Genomic DNA, 25,019 nt, shown 5'->3' with positions numbered 1-25,019 from the left:
AACCTACCGCGCTAAACTTTTGACGGAGGCACACGGGGAATATAAACGCAACAGCAAGCATCTGGAGCATAACTAATGCAGCTTCCTGGGCTGACGGCTCCGCCCGGAACGTTAATGAGTGACCGCTCTGGCTGATACAAACACGTTTTACACTCGTCGGGAGCTCGGCTTTTCAGCAGCGCCTAAATATAAACGGTTTTCAAAACTGTAGATGACCTGATAAATCACAAGTTGTTCAGTGAAGAACTGAGTGAGTGTTGGCTGCATGTCGGTGTGAAATGAGGCTTTTATAAAGGCTTGCAACCAAAAATATGATGGTGTGAACATTTCTGAGTGAAGAGGCAGAGGAGCAGGGTTTTTTTTGTTTGTTTGTTTGTTAAATGCAGAGATGGAAACGATGGTTTTGCATCATCGGTTAGGATGTAATATTAATCCATGCCTTTTAAGCTGTGGGTGGTAGAAATGGGCAACTGGACTTGCTTGAAGATTCTTGAAAACGTTTCACCTCTCGTCCAAAAGGCTTCCTCAGTTCTGTCTGACTAATAGGGAGTATCAGATATTTATCCTCTCCTGGATCAGAATCAGAATTCTGATGACCAGCTCATCTAAGGTGTCATTGAGGCATCATGTTGGTGTGGTTCACTGGAGGCTGGGTGTGAACGGCGAGTCATTAGGGTGATCAAAGGGTTGTCCGTTAGGGTGATCAATGGCAATCTGACTCTCTCTGTCCTCCTGTGAGTCACTGAAAACAGCTGGGTCCTGGCGTACACCCAGCCGTCTGGGAAGAGTGTCCAGTACCGCCTTGTAGATGGTTGACAAATGATGTCTTAGACCCCCACCTCTGTTCAGTGATGGCCGTTCCAGGTTGACAAAAATGGCTTCTTTAACTCCTCGCTCATACCAACGATCCTCTCTGGCTAAAGAGTTAAAGAAGCCATTTTTGTCAACCTGGAACGGCCATCACTGAACAGAGGTGGGGGTCTAAGACATCATTTGTCAACCATCTACAAGGCGGTATTGGACACTCTTCCCAGACGGCTGGGTGTACGCCAGGACCCAGCTGTTTTCAGTGACTCACAGGAGGACAGAGAGAGGCTACATCCACACGGCAACGAGATGTTATTTAAAAATATATCGCGTCCAAATGGGCAACGATCAGTAAAATATCAGGTCCATATGGCAACGCAACGCTTGCTGAAAACGATGCAATACACATGCCACACCTCTAGGGGCGCTGTAAGACGGTCCCTTCGGAGACGCCAGAACAATAGAAGTAAGGACGCATGCGCATAAACTATGCGCGAGACTTCATATTAGCTACAAAGTCAGGAAAATCTGTTCATAAAATTACATTATAATGACCAAATACAATGAAAAGTATTTTTCCAGTCTCACCTGTGAAAGGTAATCCCATGTGATCTCGTTTGGACGGCAAACCTGTTGGTACAGTTAAACGCAGCTAATCTTTATTCTCCGCTTTGACCTATCCAATATGGCGGCGAGGATGACGTATGATTCTACGCAGAAGGCAGCGTCTTTAATGGTCCGGAATAAATTGAATGCTACACGTTGATGGATTAATTTGTTTCTCACCTGTGAAAGGTAATCCCATGTGATCTCGTTTGGACGATAAACCTGTTGGTACAGTTAAACGCAGCACATGAATCTTTATTCTCCGCTTTGACCTATCCAATATGGCAGCGAGGATGACGTATGGTTCTACGCGGAAGGCGGCGTCTTTAATGGTCCGGAATAAATTGAATGCTACGCGTTGATGGATTAATTTGTTCTTCTACGCCCTTTTTGAGGAATGTATTGTAGGACTTAAACCAACATCTGAAGAGGTGAGATCGCTCCTTTTTTTTTTTCCCCTATTTTTGCTGGCGGGATTGATCTTCACCATGCCCTTGAGCGCTCTCTCTCTCTCTCTCTCTCTCTCTCTCTCTCTCTCTCTCTCTCTCTCTCTCACACTTTGCACCATTACACAATAAATATTCACAGTGAAAATATTTTGTAAGCGCGTTTCATGAGCCAAGTTATAGGATTTGTTGACAACTCGCATCGAGTTCGTTACACTTCTACCCGGCATGAAGCACTCGCAGTCATGTGGTTGTGACGTCATCGTAAACAAATCCGTTCTACTCATCCAGACGACTTCACAACGGCAATGTTGCCAGATCTTTCCACTCTGGAACCCGTTCTCAAAAAGATTGCGTTTTGGGCACCCAAAACGCCGGTGCCGTGTGGACGCCAGGCCTAAACAATAAGCAATTGTATCGGAGTCCCCTGAATCCGTTGCCGTGTGGACAGGGCCAGAGTCAGATTGCCATTGATCACCCTAACGGACAATCCTTTGGTCACCCTAATGACTCGCCGTTCACACCCAGCCTCCAGTGACCCACACCAACATGATGCCTCAATGACACCTTAGATGAGCTGGTCATCAGAATTCTGATTCTGATCCAGGAGAGGATAAATATCTGATACTCCCTATTAGTCAGACAGAACTGAGGAAGCCTTTTGGACGAGAGGTGAAACGTTTTCAAGAATCTTCAAGCAAGTCCAGTTGCCCATTTCTACCACCCACAGTTTACTATGACCTGGATGATTGAGAATCTTCACAGACATGCCTTTTAAGAAGTTTTATTAGTGACCCGTGCGTCCGTGTTTGCACGTTACATCACTTCCTGTTAATAATTACCGGGATTGTTTTTCCATTTTTACTAGCCCGAGATGATAAATTACAGGTTACGACTTTGAGTTGAATGGAGCACAAGAACTTGGAATTCCTCAAAGCCCCGCCCTCGTCCTCACAATCTTGTATTAGTAATCTTTTTAACTTGACAAGGAGGATGGCTAACGTGTGAAGTGGTGTAAATAAATATTTCCAGTGGTGTAACACACTTCAATGTAATCGCTGTCTGCCCTCTTCCACATACATGACCTCACAGATGCTCACGATTGGCTGGTGTCCTTTGATTGACAGGAGTGTGTATGCTCCTCCCACTCAGAGTACATACAATTTGCTTGCTTCGTAGGCATGTAACTGGTTCGGTTCATGATTTGATTTTCCCTTTTTTTTTGGAAAAGAAGAAAAATTAATTTTGACACCCCCCCCCCCCCCAAAAAAAAAAATCAGTCATGAAACATTGTATTTTCTTGTTCATCGTCAACTTCAATATTCCTTTTGTTAAATAATTTTTTAATAATCAATTATTTACCCATATTTGTAAAGATTGGAGTAACATGTAATAGCCTAGTAACTAAAATATTCCTTTTATTAAAAACGAAAAGTTGATAACAAATGGGCCTTTTCATCATAAACTGTCATTACATGTTTGTACTTCCTCCATTTTCTTTTCTTTCTGTCAGCAGTGTGTAAAAAGAGCTCTGGTTTCTTGTTAAATCTATTTGTACGCAACCACACAACAGGTCTTTTGCATTTTAGATCTGTTTTTTGTGTTTTTGCAGCGTTAGAGCTGCGTTACTTCTGCCTACCGTGAAGTCACATGTATTCCAGCGGTTGTACGTTATAGTCCCTGCTGCTGTCGAAACAGTGCAATTACAGCTCGGAAAAACTAAGGTTACACAGACTGATCATTTTTATTATTTCATCAGTTCCAGTCATAAAATTGTATCACAATTCATCATGACGCATCTATCGCTTGGATTTCCTGATATAGACGGTTGTGACATCAGGAATAGAGCTCGCTGTTTGTTGCGCCACTCGGGAGCGTACGTCGTGAGTGGCGCTGTCGAGGTGAATGGAGAATGTTTGGTGGAATAAAATGCCCCAGTGTGTGTTTTTGTGGACGCCATCATTCGGTGGGTGGACATACTGTAAGATCAGGGAACTGGATTTCCAGGATTCCACTGAACTTTTTGGCCACTGTGCAATAAATGGGTGGGAATAGTTTTTGAAAAAAAATTTTTAAATAGGACTACAGTGACTGATTTAATCAAACAGTTTGGAAATCATTTTAACGGTAATGATGATTAGATTTAGAGCAGCAGGTGAAAAGTTCAGCCATGTGAGGGTTTTTTTTTTTTGGGGGGGGGTCTGTCTCAGGGTGGTCCGGTCTAACAGCTGTGTCTTATTGCTAAGGTGTACTGAAGCCCACGGTGCTGCCTGACTCAGAGGTGTGATGAGGAGGAGTGCAGTGTTTTTCCCTCTGGGTGTTTTAACCGGCGAGCGAGTGTGTAGCGATGGGAGGAAATTAGAGCTGCTCTTAAAGCTGATCTCGTGTATCATTGTGTGTCTCAGGAAGTGTGTGTGTGTGTAACCCAAGTGCTGATCGTATCGTGTACTTTTGTTGTTCACAGGCTTTTATTTCATTAATAACCATCACACCGTATAAAGAAGAAAGCAGTCGAGTGTCACTGATCTGATTATTACACGTGCGTGTGTGGAGAGAGAGAGAGACACGGACAGCCAGAGGGGAAGAGAGGGAGAGAACTGTAAAAATGTCTATCATTCTCATTCTCTCTCTCTCTCTCTCTCTCTCTCTCTCTCTCTCTCTCTCCCCATGCTCTTTTCCTCCCTTCCTTCCTTTCTAGCTAGAATCTTGATTTCTGTACTGAACCGCAGTTGCTGATAAAAAGAGCAGATCTGCAGATTGCTTTTGCACCGAGCTTGCAGAAATCCACACTGATGCACAAAACAATACTGACTCTTCATTCTCTCACCTTCTAGCTCTCTCTCTCTCTCTCTCTCCTGTCTGTTTTTCATTCATGCAGTCTCACTGTGTCTTTTAGTCTCTGTCCCCCCCATCTCTCTCTCTCTGGCTGTCTGTGTGTGTCTCTCTCTCTCTCGCGCTCTCTCTCTCTCTCTGGCTGTCTGTGTGTGTGTCTCTCTCTGTCTGTCTCTCTGTCTGTCTGTGTGTCTCTCTCTCTCTCTCTCTCTCTCTCTCTCTGGCTGTCTCTCTCTCTCTCTCTCTCTGGCTGTCTGTGTGTGTGTCTCTCTCCCTCTCTCTCTCTCTCTCTCTGGCTGTCTGTGTGTCTCTCTCTCTCTCTCTCACTGTCTGTGTGTCTCTCTCTGGGTGTGTGTGTGTCTCTCTCTCTCTCTGGCTGTCTGTGTGTGTGTGTCTCTCTCGCTGTGTGTGTGTCTCTCTCTCTCTCTCTCTGGCTGTCTTTGTCTGTGTCTCTTTCTCTCTCTCTCTCTCTGGCTGTCTTTGTCTGTGTCTCTCTCTCTCTCTCTCTCTCTCTCTCTCTGGCTGTCTTTGTCTGTGTGTCTCTCTCTCTCTCTCTCTCTCTCTCTGGCTGTCTTTGTGTGTCTCTCTCTCTGGCTGTCTTTGTCTGTGTGTCTCTCTCTGGCTGTCTTTGTGTGTGTCTCTCTCTCTCTGGCTGTCTGTGTGTGTCTCTCTCTCTCTCTCTCTGGCTGTCTGTGTGTCTCTCTCTGGCTGTCTGTGTGTCTCTCTCTCTGGCTGTCTGTGTCTCTCTGGCTGTCTCTCTCTCTCTCTCTCTCTCTCTCTCTCTCTCTCTCTCTCTCTGAGTTCAGTACCTCAGTCATGCTCTCTGAGGTGTTTTGCGCTCTGGGTTAACTCGAGCTCTGGTGCTGCTGTGAGACGGGTTTAACATCCTCCTGGATCAGCACAACGTCCACAGATCTCTGATCCGGTGCTGAGGCTGCGAGGGGAAGTGCAGTAGTGTCGCGCTCTGGGGCGGGGTTCTTATCGTGGCGCTCTACAGTTTGCCACAGGACCCTTTTTTTTCTCACGTTTCGGATCGCTGTGTGCTTTTATGAAACTGTTCTGGAAGCAGCTGGTGCTGAACTTCACACAGTGTGTCTCTAACATGGGTTTCCCTCTAATCCCTTCCTCACACTTACACGTGTGTGTTTAGGGAACTCCTTCAGCGTGCTGTGCACTCTCCCTCCTGTCTTTCACACCTCGCATTCCTTCCTCACTCCATCTACAGCAAGCATTTCTGTTCTATTCTTTCTCTCTATAACATTTCACTACATTGTCACCAGTTTTCTCTCTTGCTGTATCTGTAATTTTTTTTTGTTTTTTTTTTTGCCAGCATAAAAATAAATGCTGTCTCTTGTGTAGATGTAGTCGGTGTGTATGCGTGCGCACACTTCCTCTTTGTGCCTGAATATTCGCAGGATATAAATAGCAGGAGTTGTGCAAACCACCTCTTCCTCGTCAGGCACCATTTTGGCAAAGAAACATGAAAAGAAAGAGTCTCTTCTTCTCAACAGTAGATCTTCGTCAGTGTGGACGTCTGCTCTGTACTCAGTTCTGTACCAAACGCGCCGTTACGTCAGGCAGACGACGGATTAGACGAAATTAAAATGCACGCGTGAGGCTTGCTTGCTGTACAACTTGCCGTTAAACAATTCTGCTGCTTTCAGGTTTACTTGACGGGAGTCTCGAGAGCAGAACCGGAGAGAATTGGCGTTCTCGGTCTCTCCCCGCTGTCAATCGCAGCGACGTTAACCAATCGTAGCCGTCTCCAAGCTCGAGTATGAGGAAGAGGGCCGATAGCGCCTTCCTCCCAGTGTGACTCAACAAAGAGCAGCAGGTCAAAGAAAAACCACCCGATCCCGCTTCTCTGAGCCGTCTTCAGCCCTGCAGGTACTGACGTGATGCGCTTATCATAGGGCCATCCTTAAAAAAAAAAATCCGTTTCCTGTCCACCGGGTGAGCAAAAAAATTTTCAGTAGGGAGGGAGGTTTTTTTTTTTTTTTTTTTTTTTTTAAAATATATGTATGGATAAGAAATCACAATGCTGTTTGCTTTTTCTTTCAGTACTTTTTTATTACAAAAGCAGACACGTTTAATAAAATATGACGGTTTAATCAACTGAAACTTGTACAAAAACTTTGTTAGCATTTTAAATGCTGACTGCAACATTTGCAAAACTTTTACAAAGGTACTTAAAATGTCCGACACACGGACTTTTTGTAGTTCTAAATCGAGCGTTAGGCCGAGTTCGGATGAAATTACACTATTAAAATGATCACTGAATGATTTGTTTTTCTGAATCTTTACTATTTTGTTGTTCGCTAGAATACCATTTTGCGATTTCACACTTAAGCAAATGTTTGAAAACCCCGGATCTCCTTCCTTCATGGTGGCTGCCATTTTTTTTTTTTTTTTTGTGCCACACGGCGCATGTGCAGAGCTGATTTGACAGGGCTTTCCACAAGCGCCGGCTGCCGGCCATACAGCCGACTACACAATTAAGTCCAGCCGGCTACTTTAATGACTATTATTTTTGTAGCCCACAGGCTCTAAATATTATTTTTCGATTTTAATAAAATTAAATGTTTATCTAACGGACTGACAATACTGTCAAACTGAACCGCACTCATTTAAGTTGTGATTCGTGCTGTTTGTACCGATAATAACCACAAATTCCCCGCCGACTTCGTTGATCAGGGGAGAGTAACTCATCTGCGGCCCCGACATGCGGTGTGTGTGCGTGCGCACTCGGCGGAGGCAGTAGTGTGTCGGAGGGAACAGAAGCAGAGATAACGCTTTATTTTGTCTCCGGTAAACCAGTCTTCTCTTGTTCAATTACGTGCTGGCATCAAAAGACACCGTTGGTTGTAAATGAAACCAAACTGAGTGGTTGGAGTGTATTTTCATACACAAATGGAGAAATGTTGGCTGAGTGTGTAATTGTGTAGCCGCCACTGCAGACCGTTGTCGTTGTTAATTCATAGCATGCTCAGCTGCGTGAATGTGTCATGCACCGAAAATAAGAGATTTACAAGCCAGGAACGCTTCATGATGTAATATGCAAGAAAAGAAAGAAGATTTACTGCCATTTTACTTTGTATTTGAGTAAAGTGAATAAATAAATGGTCTGTGGAAAATACATTTAATCCTGGGAACTGCATGCACAGGAGTTTTTGTGTTTACTCCCCCCCGGCTGGCTACTTATTTGTCATGGCTGGCTAGTATGAGCCTTAGTGGAAAGCCCTGGGAATGCGTAAATGTCAAGTTCGATTTTAGATTTACGAACCCAAAAAAAGTGTCGAAAAACCGCCGATTTAAAAAAAAAATTTATTTAATAATGGCCTAGCGACAGGAAAGTCCGTACACTCAGGTGAAGTATGTGGACAAATGCTTTGCTCGTGTTCGTTTCCCCTCGGCTCGACTCAGCTCTCCGAGAACCGTCTTCACCGTGCCAGTGTCGATTTGCATCGTCATTAAGGTCACATTTCCATATCTTCAGCCGCGTTCAGCAGCACAGGCTGTAAACTGCACAATGCAAACTCTGTACAGGATGCTAACAGCTCACTCAGCCTGCACCTCGCGCGCTTTCACAGATGAAAGAAGGAATGTGGGTTGGGTGTTTTTGTTTGTTTTTCTCCTCTCCTCCTCCTCCGTTTTGTTTTATTTTCACAATGTTCCGAGTGGACAAGTCATGAAAGTAGTACCTACCGAAATGTTCATGAGTAAGCCACAGCTAATGAAATTTATCGTAATCGAGCTAATTACACGTAGTGAGGGTTTCTGCGTAGCTTCAGTCCTTTCTCTGGGGGTGAAGCTTCGTCTATGCGCCGAAAAAAAAAAACAGGAATGGTTCTGACTCTCATTTTCAGCTGCATGTTTTCGTTTCCGCTCGACGATGTTTTAAATGTGACGTGACTGCAGGTTTTTGCGTGCGATCCGGATTCGTTTCACTTCAGGATTCTGAAAAGGCCGCGAGTGAAGACGTGTAGTCGGCGCATCAGACGCTCGCTGGCCGTGCTGTGAAAATTGTCCATGCCAGACGCTCGTCGAAGTTTCCAAATCTGTCATTGATTAACTCTTGAATACTTTCTATCGTGCATACCATCATTAAAAATCTTATCTCTGCTTTTCAAAGAAATGTTTCTGGTTAAGATCTGTTCAGTACTTTGGGAGTATCGGCCGGTTGAAGTCGGTACAACAGAGTAAAAAAAAAAAACTGCTCGTGGGACGTCGGGAAACTGCCGGGGCTTTTCTTTTCGAGTCATGGGAAAACACTCAAGCTCTCTCTCTCTTTTGACTGGATTACTAGTTAAGATCAATCAGAACTTTTTTTTTTTTTATCGTAATGTTCTCTCGCTCTCACTGTTTCTGATGAAGGATTCAGCAAAACTTTTTGTCTGCTAGTTTTGATGTGGTGATTCACGCAAGACTTTGAAGTGAGTGTTCATAGATTTACCTACTTATTTTTTTTCAAGTCAAACTGATTTTCTGTAAATAAATAACTATTTCAGGCTATAACTGTAGTTGTTTGGATGAAAATATTGAGATCTTAATGGTTGGAATGAGGTTTTTTTTTTTTAACCGGAAGTCAGAAACGCGAGGGAAAAGCATTTCAAAAAAAGGGAAAGCCGAGGCAAGCTGCCATTTTGAATCCTCATTTACGGCTGTAATGCAAATGGCTTCCTCCTTGGTATACAAGTGCACTTCCATGGCAGGAAAGACTACATTTTGCCGCCTATGTAGTCCCCCATTTATACAAATAGGAGTCATTCAGGATTCAGCCATGTTTTTGCTCGGCGTTAGCAAGTTAGAGGTTTTTGGCTTTCTCCTGAAATGTTTTCTTTTATTTCTTCTTCCTCAGGGTAGTAAAACTCGCTTTCGCTGTGAACACTGTCGTTATCGCTATCCATGCTGTAAAATTAATGCTGTTCTCCTGAGAAATGCTGGCAAAAATTTATAAGATCTTTGATAATCTTATAAATCTTATAAAAAAGATAAATGTTGACAATTGCTACTATGTTATTGTGAACGAGCGAGTCGCCAGAGGTCTGTAACTGGGGTCCGTATCGTAGAATACGGACCCGGTCGCCAGCCAATCAGAGCGCAGGATTTGATGAAAACCGGACCGTGGGGGGGGGATTTTTTTTTTTTTATATATATATATATATAAATAAAAAAAATACCCTACAGAGTACAGAGAGGGGATTAGAAATCTTTATCTTGTTTTTTTGAGTGTACCAATTTAATGTTTTTAAACCTAATTATCATAACTTATACTAATTTGCATAATTTGTTTTGACTAACTTTTCAAATTTTGTATTCGGTATACAACCATCTATGCGCTGCCAATTTCCATGTCAACATCTTGAAAAGTTATTAAGAAAAAACATTTGATCTCATTGGTTAATGAGGCCCGTTTTGGACCGTGCGATCCTCATTCAGAATATTCCCGCCGTTTTCTAAAAATTTAAGCCGTTTCTTCAATCTCTGATTTGTAATACATCAAGAACGGATAAACACATTTTAACTCTGTAAAAAGTATGATGTTCTGAATTCACTGCGAGCAGTTTCAAGCAATTTGGATAGAATTTAAATTGTCTCCGGATATGCTTACATGTAGGACTGGTGTTGTCTGGAGGTGAACAAACGCTCGCGAAGTCTTTCCTGCTTCTTTTCATCTCCTGCCCAAAAGAAAGAGAATATAATGGCCTAAGAAGGAATAAATGACAAGTTTGAAGTTTGTGGGTTTTCAGCTATTGTGATGGCATCAACGTTGGACGTTTTTCAAATGCGTGCCAGCGTGGTTGGTGTGTGTGTGTGTGTGGGGGGGGGGTATATAAATATATAAAATTACAGCAATTTTTTTTTTTTTTTTCCCCCCTCAGTTGAGTGAGTGGCTAATCTGCTTTAGCTGCTTTTTATCACTCTGAATTACGGTAAACCATGCGCACACGCGTGCACTCTTCGAGGGCACTGCTCTATTTTTGGTTTTGGTCTGTTTGCAGCAGTCCACAATTAGAACACTTCCTGTTTCTGCACGAGTGTCAGATGCGCACACAGCTGCTGCTTTGCTTTATTTAATATTTCATCTTCAACTTTCCAGATTTTACCATATTGCATCAAGTGACCCTTTATCCTGTGTGTGGGTCTCCTCCCCCCCCCCCGGGTCCCCTTTTCCGAGTGGTCTCCTTGGTTACGGGTGAGATGTAGGTGGAGTTGTGTGTTAAGTGCCATATCTGCCCCCCCAATCATTCTCAAACTGAACCCACTCAACGTTTTGGGTGGTGGAAACTCTGCGTCAGCTTCCACGGCCATTCTGGCTTTCACTTCCTGTTCGCAGCAGGAAGCCAGACGGGGATCGCTAAACCATGCAGTACGGCGTATGGGTCAGACGACATATCGACACGTCGTTTTTCTGATAAATCTTGTAATATGGTAGTGCTGGACAAATAAACCAGGTTTAGTGCTGGGTGATGTCCTCAATTATCATGATATTGAGGATTAAATATCGTTACGGTACGAGATGTGGATGGTGTCAAGTCTTTTTGTTTTTTGTTTTTTATTTTTTTACAAGCTGACAGCAGGCAGTTTGATCTAATTGTTTATATAAAGTCATTTTAATAAAAAAAATTATGTATATGAAATTAATTGAAGCTAGATGGCCTTTCAGGTTTTTTTTCCAAGTGTAGGTCATAAAAATAATTTTCCTCGACACCCGATTTATTTTTGTTCAGTGGACCGAAAGCTACGGAGTTCGAATCACAGACTTCCGATTTTATTAATTTTTTTTTTTTTCCTGCTTCACCATGACCCAATACAAGATATTACATCATGCATCATGTGGTGGGCTTTCCCTGTTGTGGGATACAAATTTGAAACAAGGAGGACGTGAGCGTGCGATTGAAACGTGAAAGACCGACTACGCACGCTAACTGAAAGAAAGCAAGAAGAAAAGACATTGTTATATACGAAGGAAAGGAAACGCAGGACCAGACTAATAAATATCGGTGGTCAGCGAGCACCTCGGTGTGATCAGCTGTTCGTTTAGCGACAGAATGATGTAAACCTGCGCATGCACACGGACTTCCTCCGTCTGCCTGATTGCGCGACGCGAGCGATTTTCATGCACGTTATTTGCGTAAAATTTAAATAACTTCCCGGCCGCAGTGAGAGATTTACAGAAATAAACATGTATCGCACTGACCAAATTTCAGAGGGAGCTAAATTTCACTGATTTTTATAAAATCGAAAGGCCGTCTAGCTTTTAATACTAAACGAAATGGTTCGTGTTCTTGATGAACGTTAAGGTTTAGAGTTAAGTTTTGATTCTTGATATTGTGTCAACTTTGAAAGATGAAGGTAGGTTGTTGGGAGGATTTTTATCGAGGAAATCCAGGACGTGACATTAATGCGAGTCCGACTGGACAGGACAAGTAATTATTTGGTCCTGATGAGTCCAATCCACATCTGCTTGTCTGACAGGACCAGGTTAATTATTCCCAACGCTCCTGGAAGCTCCGGGAGAGTCTCTTGCATGTTGATTGCGGGCGTCAGGGAGCCGCTAATTAGATAGAGTATCCCGGAATAGAGAGAGAGAGAGAGAATCCTGCTTGCTCTGTTTTGCTCAGTAGACCAGTCAGTGTTCTGTGTGGGCGGGCTTTACATCTTCTCTCCCAGATCGAGCGCGCATCAGTTCAGTGTATCCAGGAGCGTCGGGACAAAAAAAAAAAAACAACGCAAAACCCACTTCACCTCAGGCTACGTGAAAGTGTCCCCTTGCCTAATGGGGTAAAAATAATGGTGTCTAACCGCAACCTTCTACGATATGATTCGATGTGAGGCCAACCTGTTCAGAATCTGTTTGTGAAATGATAAAGGACTGGTTTAAAACTTTTTTTAGAGGTCTGGAACAATCATCTTGATGGCCTGTGTGTTTTTTTTTTTTTTTTTTTTTTTAAAATATATAAAAGATGAATCAGTTTATCTTTTTTCCTTTCACTAATAATAAATCGGTTATCAATAATCTATTTTGGCATTGTTGCCTTGATGCATTAGTTATTAATGGGGGGGGTAAATACTGGTTTATCTTTGTTTGTCTGTCCGTACGTACGTCTGAAACACCGTTTTTGTCAGCAACCACAAATCATAGCCACTTGGTACCAAACTTCAGCTTGGGGTTCTATACCGTGTGCACCGTTTTCAGGTCTTCCTGTTTACCGACTGACTGTAATTTATTGTGACGCTATTTGAAAATGACAGTTTGCCAGGATGCTATTTGAAATCCCTGGAGAGAACATTGCTCTTTACTTACTTATTTCAGGATTAAAGGAGACCTGAAGTTATTTTAAGCTTGCTTTATTTCTTAGCGTCTTATTCAATGACGTTTTCAGTTTTACTAACCTTATATCGTGACTCGTATTGGCAACTAATCGCAGTTAAATATTCTACTTATCGGCCTATTCGGTTTTTAGCCATGTTGAATTTAGTTCGTTTGGTCCACGGCAGGCGTCGCTTATCCGCGCGATCTTCACGAGACTTGTGCGAGACTTCGAAACGTCAAGTGTCGGCGCCGCCATTTTGAAAACTGTTTTCCAAACGAACCCTGTGTCCGAAATCACTCACGATATAGTGAGGACGCCATTTTGTAGTGCTGTCCGAAACCTTAGTGAGGATTATTTACACCCTATATAGTGCACTCAAAGTATCCCACAATGCATCACGAAAAGTAGTGTACAACGGTGGTCATTAACCAAAGCAATATATCCCATCATGCATTGCAGTTACGCTGAAAGAAATCAAATTAAAAGCCTCAAATTTGATTTAATAAACGGCAGCGGTAAAGAAGAAAGTATTCAGCCTTGATTTAAAAGAACTGAAAGATGCAGGGACTTTGTGTTGATTGATGTCGGAAATGCGCTCAGTATAATATGGATTTATCACAAAAACGCATGCGTGTGTTTTTTTTTATTATTTTGAAAACCCACCAGCCGACTGATCTGGCACGTTTTAATTGTGCAACAGTAATGACGTAAATACCAGCGCGACGGAGTAGTGTCCGAAAGCGTTTTATTCATTTTACCAATGAGCTCAATATATAGGCCGAATCCCATTTCACCCCTTGGCCCTTCCCCTCCACTTTACGCGTTCACGTGAAGGGGTAGGGGTATCCCAATCCCAGTTAACGCGGAGGGGTAGGGGAAGGGGTAGGGCTTCTGTACCCCTCCAAACGGAGATTTTCCTGGAGCTGACTCCGAACGAAGGGGTTTGAGTGATTTCCCACAATGCCATGCGGATTTCAGCGAGATTTCATGTGGATTTCAGAAAGATGGCGGTTCCCGCGGCGAAAGATTGTCATAAATGTATTTTCTCCATTATTTACGTGTTTTAAGTTGTTATCCAGAGGAAACACGCCGCTTGATTCGCTTTCGAGCTGAGAATGAGCAGCGATTTCTGAAATCCAAGCTGCTGCTAAAAAGCTTTGGGAGTGAGTATTGTTTTCGGTTGCTTGACTGCGTATGTTTTGTTCTGTTATTCTCGCTTTTATTGTTTACATGAGTGTTCTGACACCTCATTCTGTCGGATGTGGTGCACAAAGCGCCAAAGATATCCCATTCAGTGGTGTTAGTTAACAAATCACACCCTGCCAGCAGAGATTTCTGGTTCTGGCTCTGACTGTAGCGGCTGGTCGCAGCCAGTGACGCATTTGGTCACGTTTTGCTAACGTAAACGCTGACGGAGGTACGCGATGACGTATGCGATCGTTGAAGGGCTATCCCAATACGTAGGGGTTGAATTTCAAGCCCTATCCCTTGTAGCTCAGTTTCAAGGGGAAGGGCCAAGGGGAAGGGGGAGGGGTAGGGGTAGAAATTAGAATTGGGATTGGGCCATAGTCTTCTATAGAGTAATTCCCTATATAGGGAGTAGGGAACGAGTGAGTGATTTCAGATGCGGGAAATATTGCACAAAAACGAGTTTAAATGACGGTCGCTGCCTACTTTTTTCAAACTTTCCTGATTTGCTATTAAGACAAACAAAACTTCCGGCTTGATTACATCAGCATTCGAAAGAGGGCGTGCGCGTCTTTTGATGACGTTGGCAGATGACGGTCGCTTTGATTCTCGCTGTATGTTTTACTTCCGTCCTACGACGTCTCGCACAGGTCGCAACGAATCTCGTTTACAGCCGTCGCTTTGATATATGGACTGATGTATTAGAGCATATTTCAAACACTCCTAACTTGCTATAGCAGCGACAAAATGGCGATCAAAAATGCATTCCGATATTTAATAAAATGAGAGAGAGAATTTTGATGATTTAAAAGATTTGCTTTCAGTTCTCCTTTAATTATTTGTTGAAGTCAACATCCATAATAAGTGTTCTATTCCTTCAACTGCTTGTGTTCTGATATAAGCGAGATCCCACTAAAGTTTTTAGAAGTAATAGCTCATAAAGGACGTAATGCAGTCGCTGAATTATTATATAAACGCCATCCGGTCGTCAAGGAACAATTTAGTTTTAAAAACTTAAAGCTTTGAAAGAATATTTTGAAGCTTTGTGTATAAATAGTTTGAGTATGATTTGCTTCTGTTTCTTGCAGCATGACCCGTTGTTGAACGTGTGCCAGCTGGACATCTTGGCCTGCTTGTAGAAGATTATCATCTCGATGAGGAATATATCATTATTCTCAAATATTTCTATGATGGAGTATACAGTACATCATGATGTATAAAGGGGGTTGACTAAATGTCCGATGATGCTTTATTTAATGTCTGCGTTAAATAAAGTTTTAGTTTTTATATTAAAAATTGCATTGTGCTTAAAAACCTAGAGTAGCATGTACACAAGTTTTAAATTTATTTAGAAAAATAAATTTAAAAAATGTAACTGTCTAAAATCTGAATTAAGACCTTTTTATAATTAAAAATTAAATGTTAATGTCAAATCAGCAGCTACAGTTCGTAATTATTAAAAATGATCTAAAATGTAATAATAAAGTTATATTTAAGTTATTCCACGAAATCGAGTCGTACATGAGCTGATGGCCAATGAGGTGCGTAGCGCCGAGTTGGCTATAATCCATGCAGGCTTTCGTCTAAACCGGGGAACAGGGGCGCTGCGCCCTCTTACTCTCAGCGTGTGCCCCCTTACCGAAATGCAGATTGAACCCCAAGTCACACTTAGGCCATGCACTTGTATGCTACTACACAACATGCAATCTTTCTCAAACCGATCTTTTCTCCGTGAAAACATCCCAGCAACACCACGTGACAATGTGTCTGATCATCAAATACGTTATAATTACTCCAAAAATATTCCAATCATAGTAGATACACCGCCAGACGGTGCAAAAACAATCTGAATTGGCGTTTTCCAGACTGTTGTTCACTTGTCGCGGCTGCTCTCACGAGATTTGACATGGGTTACATACACCGCATGACCGTACAAGGTCAGCTGACTTGTAGAGCAAGATTTCTCGAGACTTGATGACCTTTCACCCACCGGCGCGGGAGCTTTTTGACAAGTAGTTCGCGAGTTGTTTTTGTTGACACTTGGGCATTTAAAGATGTCATCCCGTGGCACGAAACGGAAGAAAGCCAAAGACTGTCCGGGGCAGAAGAAGATTACTTCCTTCTTTTTCAATTTTGACAGACAATTTGTTACAATTTCCCTCTCAGACAGCCTCAGAATGTCCCATTGTAGCCTCAATTTTTCAAAGGCTTCGCACGGGGGGGGGGAACAACCAGCAACCACCCCCCCCCCCCCACCCCCCCGTCGCTTCGCTCCCTTGCCATGGTGAGCGAAAAAACCCTGAAAAATATCGAAAGAAAACGTCAGACATCCCGGAAGTTTCCGATTCATTATAAGCGATCTCATTGGCTGCCGATGTTGTCCCCCACCAGACGGGCAAAGCCGACTGATTTTAATAAGCTAGGAGAAGGTTCACTGGACAATTTGATCCACATCAGCATGGATGACAGCGAGATGGACGATGAGAGGGTTGCCCAACATTGGGCCAAGCAAAAGCCAAGGAGAATTAATCTGCTTTAAAGGAGTAGAAAGGAGGGGGGGGACGGACAACCGGCACCATCCCCCCGGTCGCTTCGCTCCCTCGCCATGGTGAGCGCCCTCGTACAAAATTTTTCTAGAAAAAACCCTGATCCATGTATACAATAGGAGTGAGTGGAATAACTTTTTTTTTTATTTTTTTTTTATTCTATCCACATTCACTGGATTTCGAGAAGCTGAGCATTATTTTTTGCAAATCCAGTAAATAAAAAATTTTACGCAAATCGTTCGACAAAACCATATTTCCGCTTAGGCGGACTTCTTAACCTTTCAATGGCGGCACAAATTGACTTTAATGCTGCTGTTTTTTTTGTATAAAGTGCCATCTTGCTGTCGTGTCGCGGTATAGAACAGCTTAATGAATTCGTCACAAAATCGTACAACACGATACTAACGAACTAAAATAATTTAACACTTGCGCATAACGGGTGTGACGGGGAAAGGAACAGAACACTCATCCCAGTTGCGACCTAACCCCTACTCAATAAAATAAGATTGACAATCTAAAACTGCAGAAAAGCTTTCGGAATACATTACACAAATAAAAACAATGAATGGGGGAAAAAATCATTTGTGGAGGCAGATCATCACGCTGAGAAAGTGTAAGCAGTAGGTGACACGTTCTCAGAATTTTACTTCAAATAATTTAATTCTTCCTTGGACTTTACAGTTCTGTAATTTTCAAACAACTTTGAGCTTTTTAAACGGTCTTTTAAAAAAAAACAACTAAAATTTTAATGCTTAAAGATGTAAACAATCCGGCGAAATGACCGGAGCAATTTTTGCGGAAAATGCGACAATTTTTGGAACATTTAAAAAACAAAAGCTGCGTTCTTGTAATCATATTTTTATTCCATGTTTTGTTGGGGTTTTGTTTTCGAGTAGAGTTTTTATTTCATCCTCGGTTGGTTCAGCAACACGCTCCGCCATTTTGTTTTTCCTCTACTCACAGTATATGAGCTGAGATCCTAGTAGTAGAGTAGCCAATCAGAGCGCGCGATTGCTCATATCCAGTGAATGTGGATAAAGTGTAATATCCTGATATTTCAGAAAAATTATATCATTTTTATATCACAAAGTCCTTCCTATGCCATGTGGCGCATAGGGCAGCGCCGATCTCTGTAGCCTTTGGCCTGGGGGGCGAGTACTCTGGTAACCGTGAGAGTTGACCCAACCGTGAGTAGAACTTCCGATCGAGAGGCGGACATGCTAACCACTAGTGTGCCACAAATGGCATCAATATTGTGATACAAATCAACTTGCGGTTAATTTCTATCACAATATTGATGTCACATCATCCCCCAGCCCTAGTGACATGGAGTTAAATTCAGTTTTTTTTTCCATGATTTCTAATCTCCTATAAGTGCCTGGTTAAATAGTTTATCTTTCTTATACCAGGATATCAATGAAGCTGGATGGACTGGTGGAGCCCCTTATTGTTCAAATTGTTCCTGTTACAAGAATACTGAAATGTATGAACTCCATGGCCATAATAGAAAATTGTCATTGACATTATGACCCTTAAGGTCTTCTTTATCAAAATACATGCATGTTATTTACCAGCTAGGAGGTCCGTACGGTGAAATACCGTGACCGAGGTCTTGAAGGTACTGAGCGAGGCCCTCTGGGCCGAGGTCGCAGGATTTCACCATACGGACCGACCTTAAGCTGGCAAATAATATACCATATTTTTCGGGCGATATGGTGCACTGTGAATTAACGTGTCTACGTTCACACACAAGGCGCATTAAGCAAAACAACACAGTCCGGTAAACCAAACTTTATTCCACTCCGTTGTAACAACAAATACCAGTACAGAAAAATACACTCACTTATTGATTCATTCCTCTTCCAACCCGCTTCGTAAGCATGCCTCTTAACAGGTGCCGTTTTGGGGGTCCTTTTACGTACACAGAAATGTACTGTAATATAACGAAGCACAGTACGTATTGCGTATAAAAAGTGGCAGGGGTAAGCGTACTAAATACTGTTCTCTGATTGGTTTATTGTTGCTAGCGTGTACTCTGGGTCCGGGCTGCCTTACATGAATGCACTTCGAGTTTAGACATTACAGTCAGGCGGTCTTGTAGACTGCTCAGGGGTCCTGTTACAGGGCCGATCAGGTAGTGACACAGCGTACCGTAATGCTCCGAATATCCATTGAGCAGAGCGGCTTCGTTGCTTACCAAAGTCGTACTTAGACATTTCGACAAATTTTTGAGCGCATTGTACCACATAAAATCGGTCAGTAAGCACAACAAGTAATCATACATAAGGCGCGCTGGATTATAAGGCGCACTGTCAATTTTTGAGAAAATTTAAGGATTTTAAGTGCACCTTATAGTCCTAAAAATATAATTTTTTTTTTTTTCCTTACCAAATTCTAACAGAAAACGAGAGCGCCCAAAAGTGAAAGCCGAGGCGAGCCGCCATTTTGAATCCTCATTCACGGCTGTAATGCAAATTGCTTCCTCCTCGGTATGCAAGTGCACTTCCATGGCAGGAAAAAAACTACATTTTGCCGCCTATGTAGTCCCCTATTTATACAAAATTGAGTCATTCAGGATTCAGCCATGTTTTTGCTCGGCCAAAGTTCTACAGTATTATGACCTTTTTATATTGCATAAATAAAGCCATTTGGTGAAACTTTGAAGAAGAGATTGTACTGGTTTAAAGTTTTTACCAAACGTATTATGATGTATTAGGATAGCATGGTCCAAAATGGGCCTCATTAACAAATGAGATCAAACTGTTAGCAAGTTAAGCCTCAGTCACAACTGGCCGTACGTGCTCCTACGGCCGGTCTACGTGCAAGAAACGCACGGAGGGCGCGCGTGTGACGTGCTGATTTTCGAGCCGTAGACTGGCCGCAGAGGTTCTTTGTCATGTCAAACAAACTCTACGGGCGCTTATGTTTTTTTCAGGTTGCAAGACAAACTTATGGCCAACGTGCGTCTTTCTCCACGAACAAAAAAACAGCGATTTGGGAAACGCCAAAAATCGCACGGCCAAAAAATCGTACGTCCGGTTGTGACCTAGGCTTTAGAGGTTTTTAGCTTTCTCCTAAAATGTTTTATTTTATTTCTTCTTCCTCAGGGTAGTAAAACTCGCTTTCACTGTGAACACTGTCGTTATCGCTATCCATAATATAAAATGAATGCTATTTTGAATCCTTATTCACGGCTGTAATGCAAATTGCTTCCTCCTCGGTATCCAAGTGCACTTCCATGGCAGGAAAAAAACTACATTTTGCCGCCTATGTAGTCCCCTATTTATACAAATAGGAGTCATTCAGGATTCAGCCATGTTTTTGCTCGGTGTTAGCAACAGTTAGAGGTTTTTAGCTTTCTCCTGAAATGTTTTCTTTTATTTCTTCTTCCTCAGGGTAGTAAAACTCGCTTTCGCTGTGAACACTGTCGTTATCGCTATCCATGCTGTAAAATTAATGCTATTATACTGAGAAATGCTGGCAAATATAAGATTTTTGATCTTATAAATAAATGTTGACAAAAAAATCTTTTTGTGAACGAGCGAGTCGCCAGAGGTCCGTATCGTAGGATACAGACCTGCTCGCCAGCCAATTGGAGCGCAGGATTTGGACCATGAAAAAAAAAAATGTATTTCCTTTTTTCCTGTATTTGTAGTGTATAACTTGTGAAGAAGTAGTAGTGATGTGTAAAAAAAAAAAAAAAAAGTCTGAAATCTTGTGGCCACAATAAAAAAAAAAAAGAAAAAAAGAAGCTGGATGGACGGTGCACTTCTCAGATTCTTAGTGTTTCCTGCTGTTCGAGCTCACAGCTGCTGAAAGACACACAGTCAGGTTTTGAGTGTTTATGGAGGATGAAGGTTGTTCTGTTCCATTGCGTTTCGGTCGAACCGTGCAGTGAAGTGTAACTCCTCCTGTTAATTGTGGCGACAGCGAGCAGACACGTGGCGTTTATTAACTCCTGTTTCAGCTCGCACCATAAACCAGCATGAAGTGAAACCCGCCGCTGGTTTATAAAAGGTGTAGGTCGTGTTCCCTGTCTTTGAGGTTTAATGTGTGTGTGTGTGTGTGTGTGTGTTTTTTTTTCTCCTCAGCTCTGATGCTACCTGTTACCCTGTGACACCTGCCTGAGGAGACTGCAACCCCCCCGACACACAATGTCTGGGCTACAGGTACGTGTGTATATATGCGCACACATCCTGAGCAGTCATGCACAAGTCCTGCAAACATCCTTCAGTAGTGAAAGAGGAATGTGCACCACGGTTCATCTGCTGCATCTCACAGTTTACTGATGCGGTTCGACACCTTTTCAGGAAATGAGACCTTTTTGGTTTATTATTTCAAATTGGGTTTCTCTCTCTCTCTCTCTCTCTCTCTCTCTCTCTCTCTCTCTTCCTCCCCCTTTTATTAATTCTTAAATGTGTGTAAACCCATGTAACTCTGAGCTAGTGTGTGTGTGTGTGTGTGTGGCTGGTTCCTTTTACCTCGGGCTCATTTAGTTCTTGATGACATCACACGTTCTCCTGTTCTTTTTAAAGCCGTCCCAGTCCTCGGCAAATCAGAGCAAGGACCCGGAACATGTGTGCAGCAGAGTTTCACTTCCTGTCCATATTTATAACTCATCAGTGCAATGTGGCTCATATATTTATAACCTGCATAGACAATGTATTTATTTTATATATATTTATATATATTAGTGCTGTCAAGCGATTTAAAATATTTAATCGCGATTAATGTCGCGACAGTCATAGTTAACTCGCGATTAATCGCAATTTAATCGCACATTTGTCACATAAACCATTATAATTCTCTTATCAGCATAAAGTGAATGGGCTTGCCTTGTACCAATGTTGTTGTTTTGTTTTTTTTTTTATATTATTGCAAAGCATAACACGTCTTGACACAGCCACTGCAAAGTGAAACCTAAGCCGAGCACCGGCACGGGACTAGCAAGAGAACCATGAGTGAAATGATCTACTGTTTGAGTTAGTCTACAACTCTTATCAGAGAGATAGGTTACACAGTGACGGTAGGCTTGACATGCTTGATTATAATATAAAGTACACTATTATATTAACTTTAAGTTGTTCGTTGATAAATATTGCATTGAATCTGATCTTTACTGTTTCAGCTCACTTAACACATTTTGTACTTGTACACTTTCTGCCTGTTGATGCGTCGCGCTGTCCAATCAGAGGCGGCCAAATTTGCATATTACAGGAAGGATTTCTGGGATAGCATTGAGTTTACAGTTCAGAGGCATCTGGCTTCTTTAGACGCTGTCTTCTTAAAACTGAATAAATATTTAAAAAGAGCCAAATGAGCCAGTCTTTTGAACGGCTCTTTTCAAAGAACGGATCACAAAGATGCGGATCCCATCAAAGAGCCATAAATCCCAGCTCTACTAGCGCGCCCTGCCCGCGCTGGTTCTTTGGGGGGGGGCAGAGGACTCTGGCTGTGCGGGGCGTGGCATTACAGTCTAGCTGCTATCGGTTTTCTAAGCAAAGTCTCTGTTCCAAGTTCCTGGCAGTTTCAAAAGCTTATGAAAAACCTACATCATGTCACAGAGCGTTAATCCCGCGATAAAAAAATTATCGCCGTTAAAATTGAGTCAAGTTAACGCGACATTTTTGACAGCACACTTTTATTTATATATATATATATATATATATATATATATATATATATATATATAAATAAAAAATATAAAAACTGTAATCTGTTGGCTGTGTCGATCACGTGTTCAAACCGTCCAATAAAAATAAAACGTCAGACATCCCGGAAGTTTCTGATTCATTATAAGCAATCTCACTGGCTGCCGACGTCGTCCCCGACCAGACGGACAAAGCCGACTGATTTTAATCACAAAAGTTCGACCTCATCTATTATCATTCATGAATGTGTTTATAAGTGCATAATTTTTCTGCAAACTTAAATGTATGAATTAAGTTTTCCTTTAAATATGCTTTAATCTTAATTTAGTCCGTTTAATAAAGTGCCAAAATTTAAACTTTATAATATGCAGTCGCCTTACTTTTCTTTTCAGTGTATCTTAAGCTGTGTTCACACTTATACCGGTACGATAGTGGTATAACTGTATCGATACAAAGTATACCGGTACAGTTTAGTGCATCTGTCCACACTAGCGAGAAATGTTTGCGGTTTTCTTTCACGGTAGTTGAAATGCGCGTGCGCGAAATGTTTCCATGGTTACCGAGTAACTTCCTTCCGAGAATATGGCGGATGAAACAACGTGTGTGTGCTTTTTGTTGTCAGTGTACAGTCTGTATTTCTGGTGGTCGTTTATTCAGTCAAATCGTATAAAACGCGCGAGGCAGTTGAGAAAGAAACAAAGAAAACGAATCTCTGTTCTTCACTATTTTATTCAGCGAAGACGTCGATTGAGGTGTGTGACTTTGCGCATTATATTTGTATCGATACAGAACAGCTTCATCTGTCCACACTACAGCGAAGCGCTACAGTACCGGTACGAAACCCATACATTTGTGGTTTTCGTACTGATACAGTTATACCGCTACAGTACCGGTATAGTTGCTAGTGTGGACAGGTGTTGCGGTACGAAAGTAGTATCATATCGGTACAAAATCCCTAGTGTGGACAGGGTATTAGTTATACATGTATTACGGTAATTGCATCAGAATCATTAGTTATAGTAATACAGCAACTTATTTTAAGGTGGCGAGTCTTGGGTTCAGATCCCTTTGTGATCAACAGGAGGTCATGATGATCAATTCTCTTCATTGGATTGCATAAGATGGAGCGAACCACTGGTCATATTTTCATACACGTTTTTGTTACAACACGACTTGATCAAAGATAATTAAGGGATCCCTGTAGATTTTCAATCCGTCATATACCTCAGTAATCTGTAACAAAGCAGTTTAACTCGCATGTTGAACTTTAAGGTGAAATTTCAAATGTGTATACATTAATACTATTTAGATCAGAAATCATTGAAACGCTGGTAAAATCTATGCTATAATCATGGATCTAAAACCTCTGAGACCCTGAAAATGCACCCGAGAGCATCTGTTTTCAAAAAATTTTCGGGGGGGGGCATGCCCCCTTAGTTTTGTTTGTCTGTTTTATGCCAGAATTTAGCGCTTTAATTTTTTTCTAGGGAAAACACCTGATGTATATTCATAAAACATACATACAGCATGTCACATTTATAATATGCTTGTTATAAAGTGTGATTTGTGGGTGTGTGCGCACCATATTATATATTTAACACGGAGATACGATACATTACATGTTTATAATATGCATGCACGATGTACCGTAACGCGCATGTAGACATGAGTGTTTTACTGGGAAATCAGTCACTCGTATTTTTCATATGAACTACATCAAGCACACAGGATGTTGCGTAATATATTATTGGCTGGCGTTGAGTGGTGCATGATGCATTCTGTTCAGTTAACATGGTGTAGAATGAGTTGAAGATGAGTAGCTGAATGGAATATATCTGATAGACCACGGAAAAAAGTCAACCATTATGATTATTATAATTATTATTATAATACATATTTGATGGAACAGTGTTAGATTTTACAAAAAGTTAAGAACAGGGCGGAAACTTAACCAATACTGAATGCTGGTTCTGATCGAATGTCATTCATAGTCAAAGTTCTAACAATAAAAATGGTACGAATCCAAAAAGCCTGAACAACCCAACTTGTATACAAGCAATATCCAGGTAGACAGTTCAAGTTCAGTTACTTTTGGTAGTAGTAAAGTTTTACACTGCGGTTGTTCAAAACAAAAGGGCTTTGCTGAGGGAAGTCCTCTTGTAAAAGTCTCCATCACTTTTCCTCACCTCCAAGTAGAGCTTTGACAATATGTGCCCGAATCCAGGGACACATGTCGGCCTGGGGGCATTTTGAGTTATTGACAGATTCAGAAAGTACAGTTTCTAAGCTTTCCAATGATGCCTTCCATGTTGAGATCTGACAATATTTGAAGAATGTGTGGCCTTTTGAAAGTGCGTACCTCTTAAAACAGGAAAGGGAGAAAATCGCCCTCAAAGTTTTCTATCTCGGCTACTCTGGGTGCAGGGCGGGCACATAATGGTGCTCATTTGCATGGCATTAAGGAAAGCTCTACCCCCTACTAGCTAGCACGATGCTACTTTCATGTAAACAAAGATCACCACGTCAATTTTCCTTCCATGCAAAGTATGCCCAAAACAATTATGAAGTACAAAAATAAGTCCTAAAGTATACTTTAACGTTTTGTGGTTGAAAAATTAGTCACAC

At 41.9% G+C, this 25,019-nt stretch overlaps 1 protein-coding gene across 1 annotated transcript in view; it reads left to right on the top strand.

Moving 5' to 3' along the window:
- The window catches only part of LOC132888140 (tyrosine-protein kinase CSK), a 121,370-nt gene that overhangs the window by 42,198 nt on the left and 54,153 nt on the right, over positions 1–25,019 (top strand). Inside the window, exon 2 of the mRNA XM_060924163.1 lies at positions 20,835–20,912. Within this exon, the coding sequence (XP_060780146.1) occupies positions 20,898–20,912 (15 nt within the window). The 5' untranslated portion in view covers positions 20,835–20,897. The remainder of the gene's footprint in view (positions 1–20,834; positions 20,913–25,019) is intronic.

This window comes from Neoarius graeffei, chromosome 6 (genome assembly GCF_027579695.1).
Source record: "Neoarius graeffei isolate fNeoGra1 chromosome 6, fNeoGra1.pri, whole genome shotgun sequence".
Lineage (NCBI taxonomy): Eukaryota > Metazoa > Chordata > Actinopteri > Siluriformes > Ariidae > Neoarius > Neoarius graeffei.
Note: the sequence above shows the minus strand (reverse complement) of the source record. Positions and strands in the feature narration are given on the sequence as shown.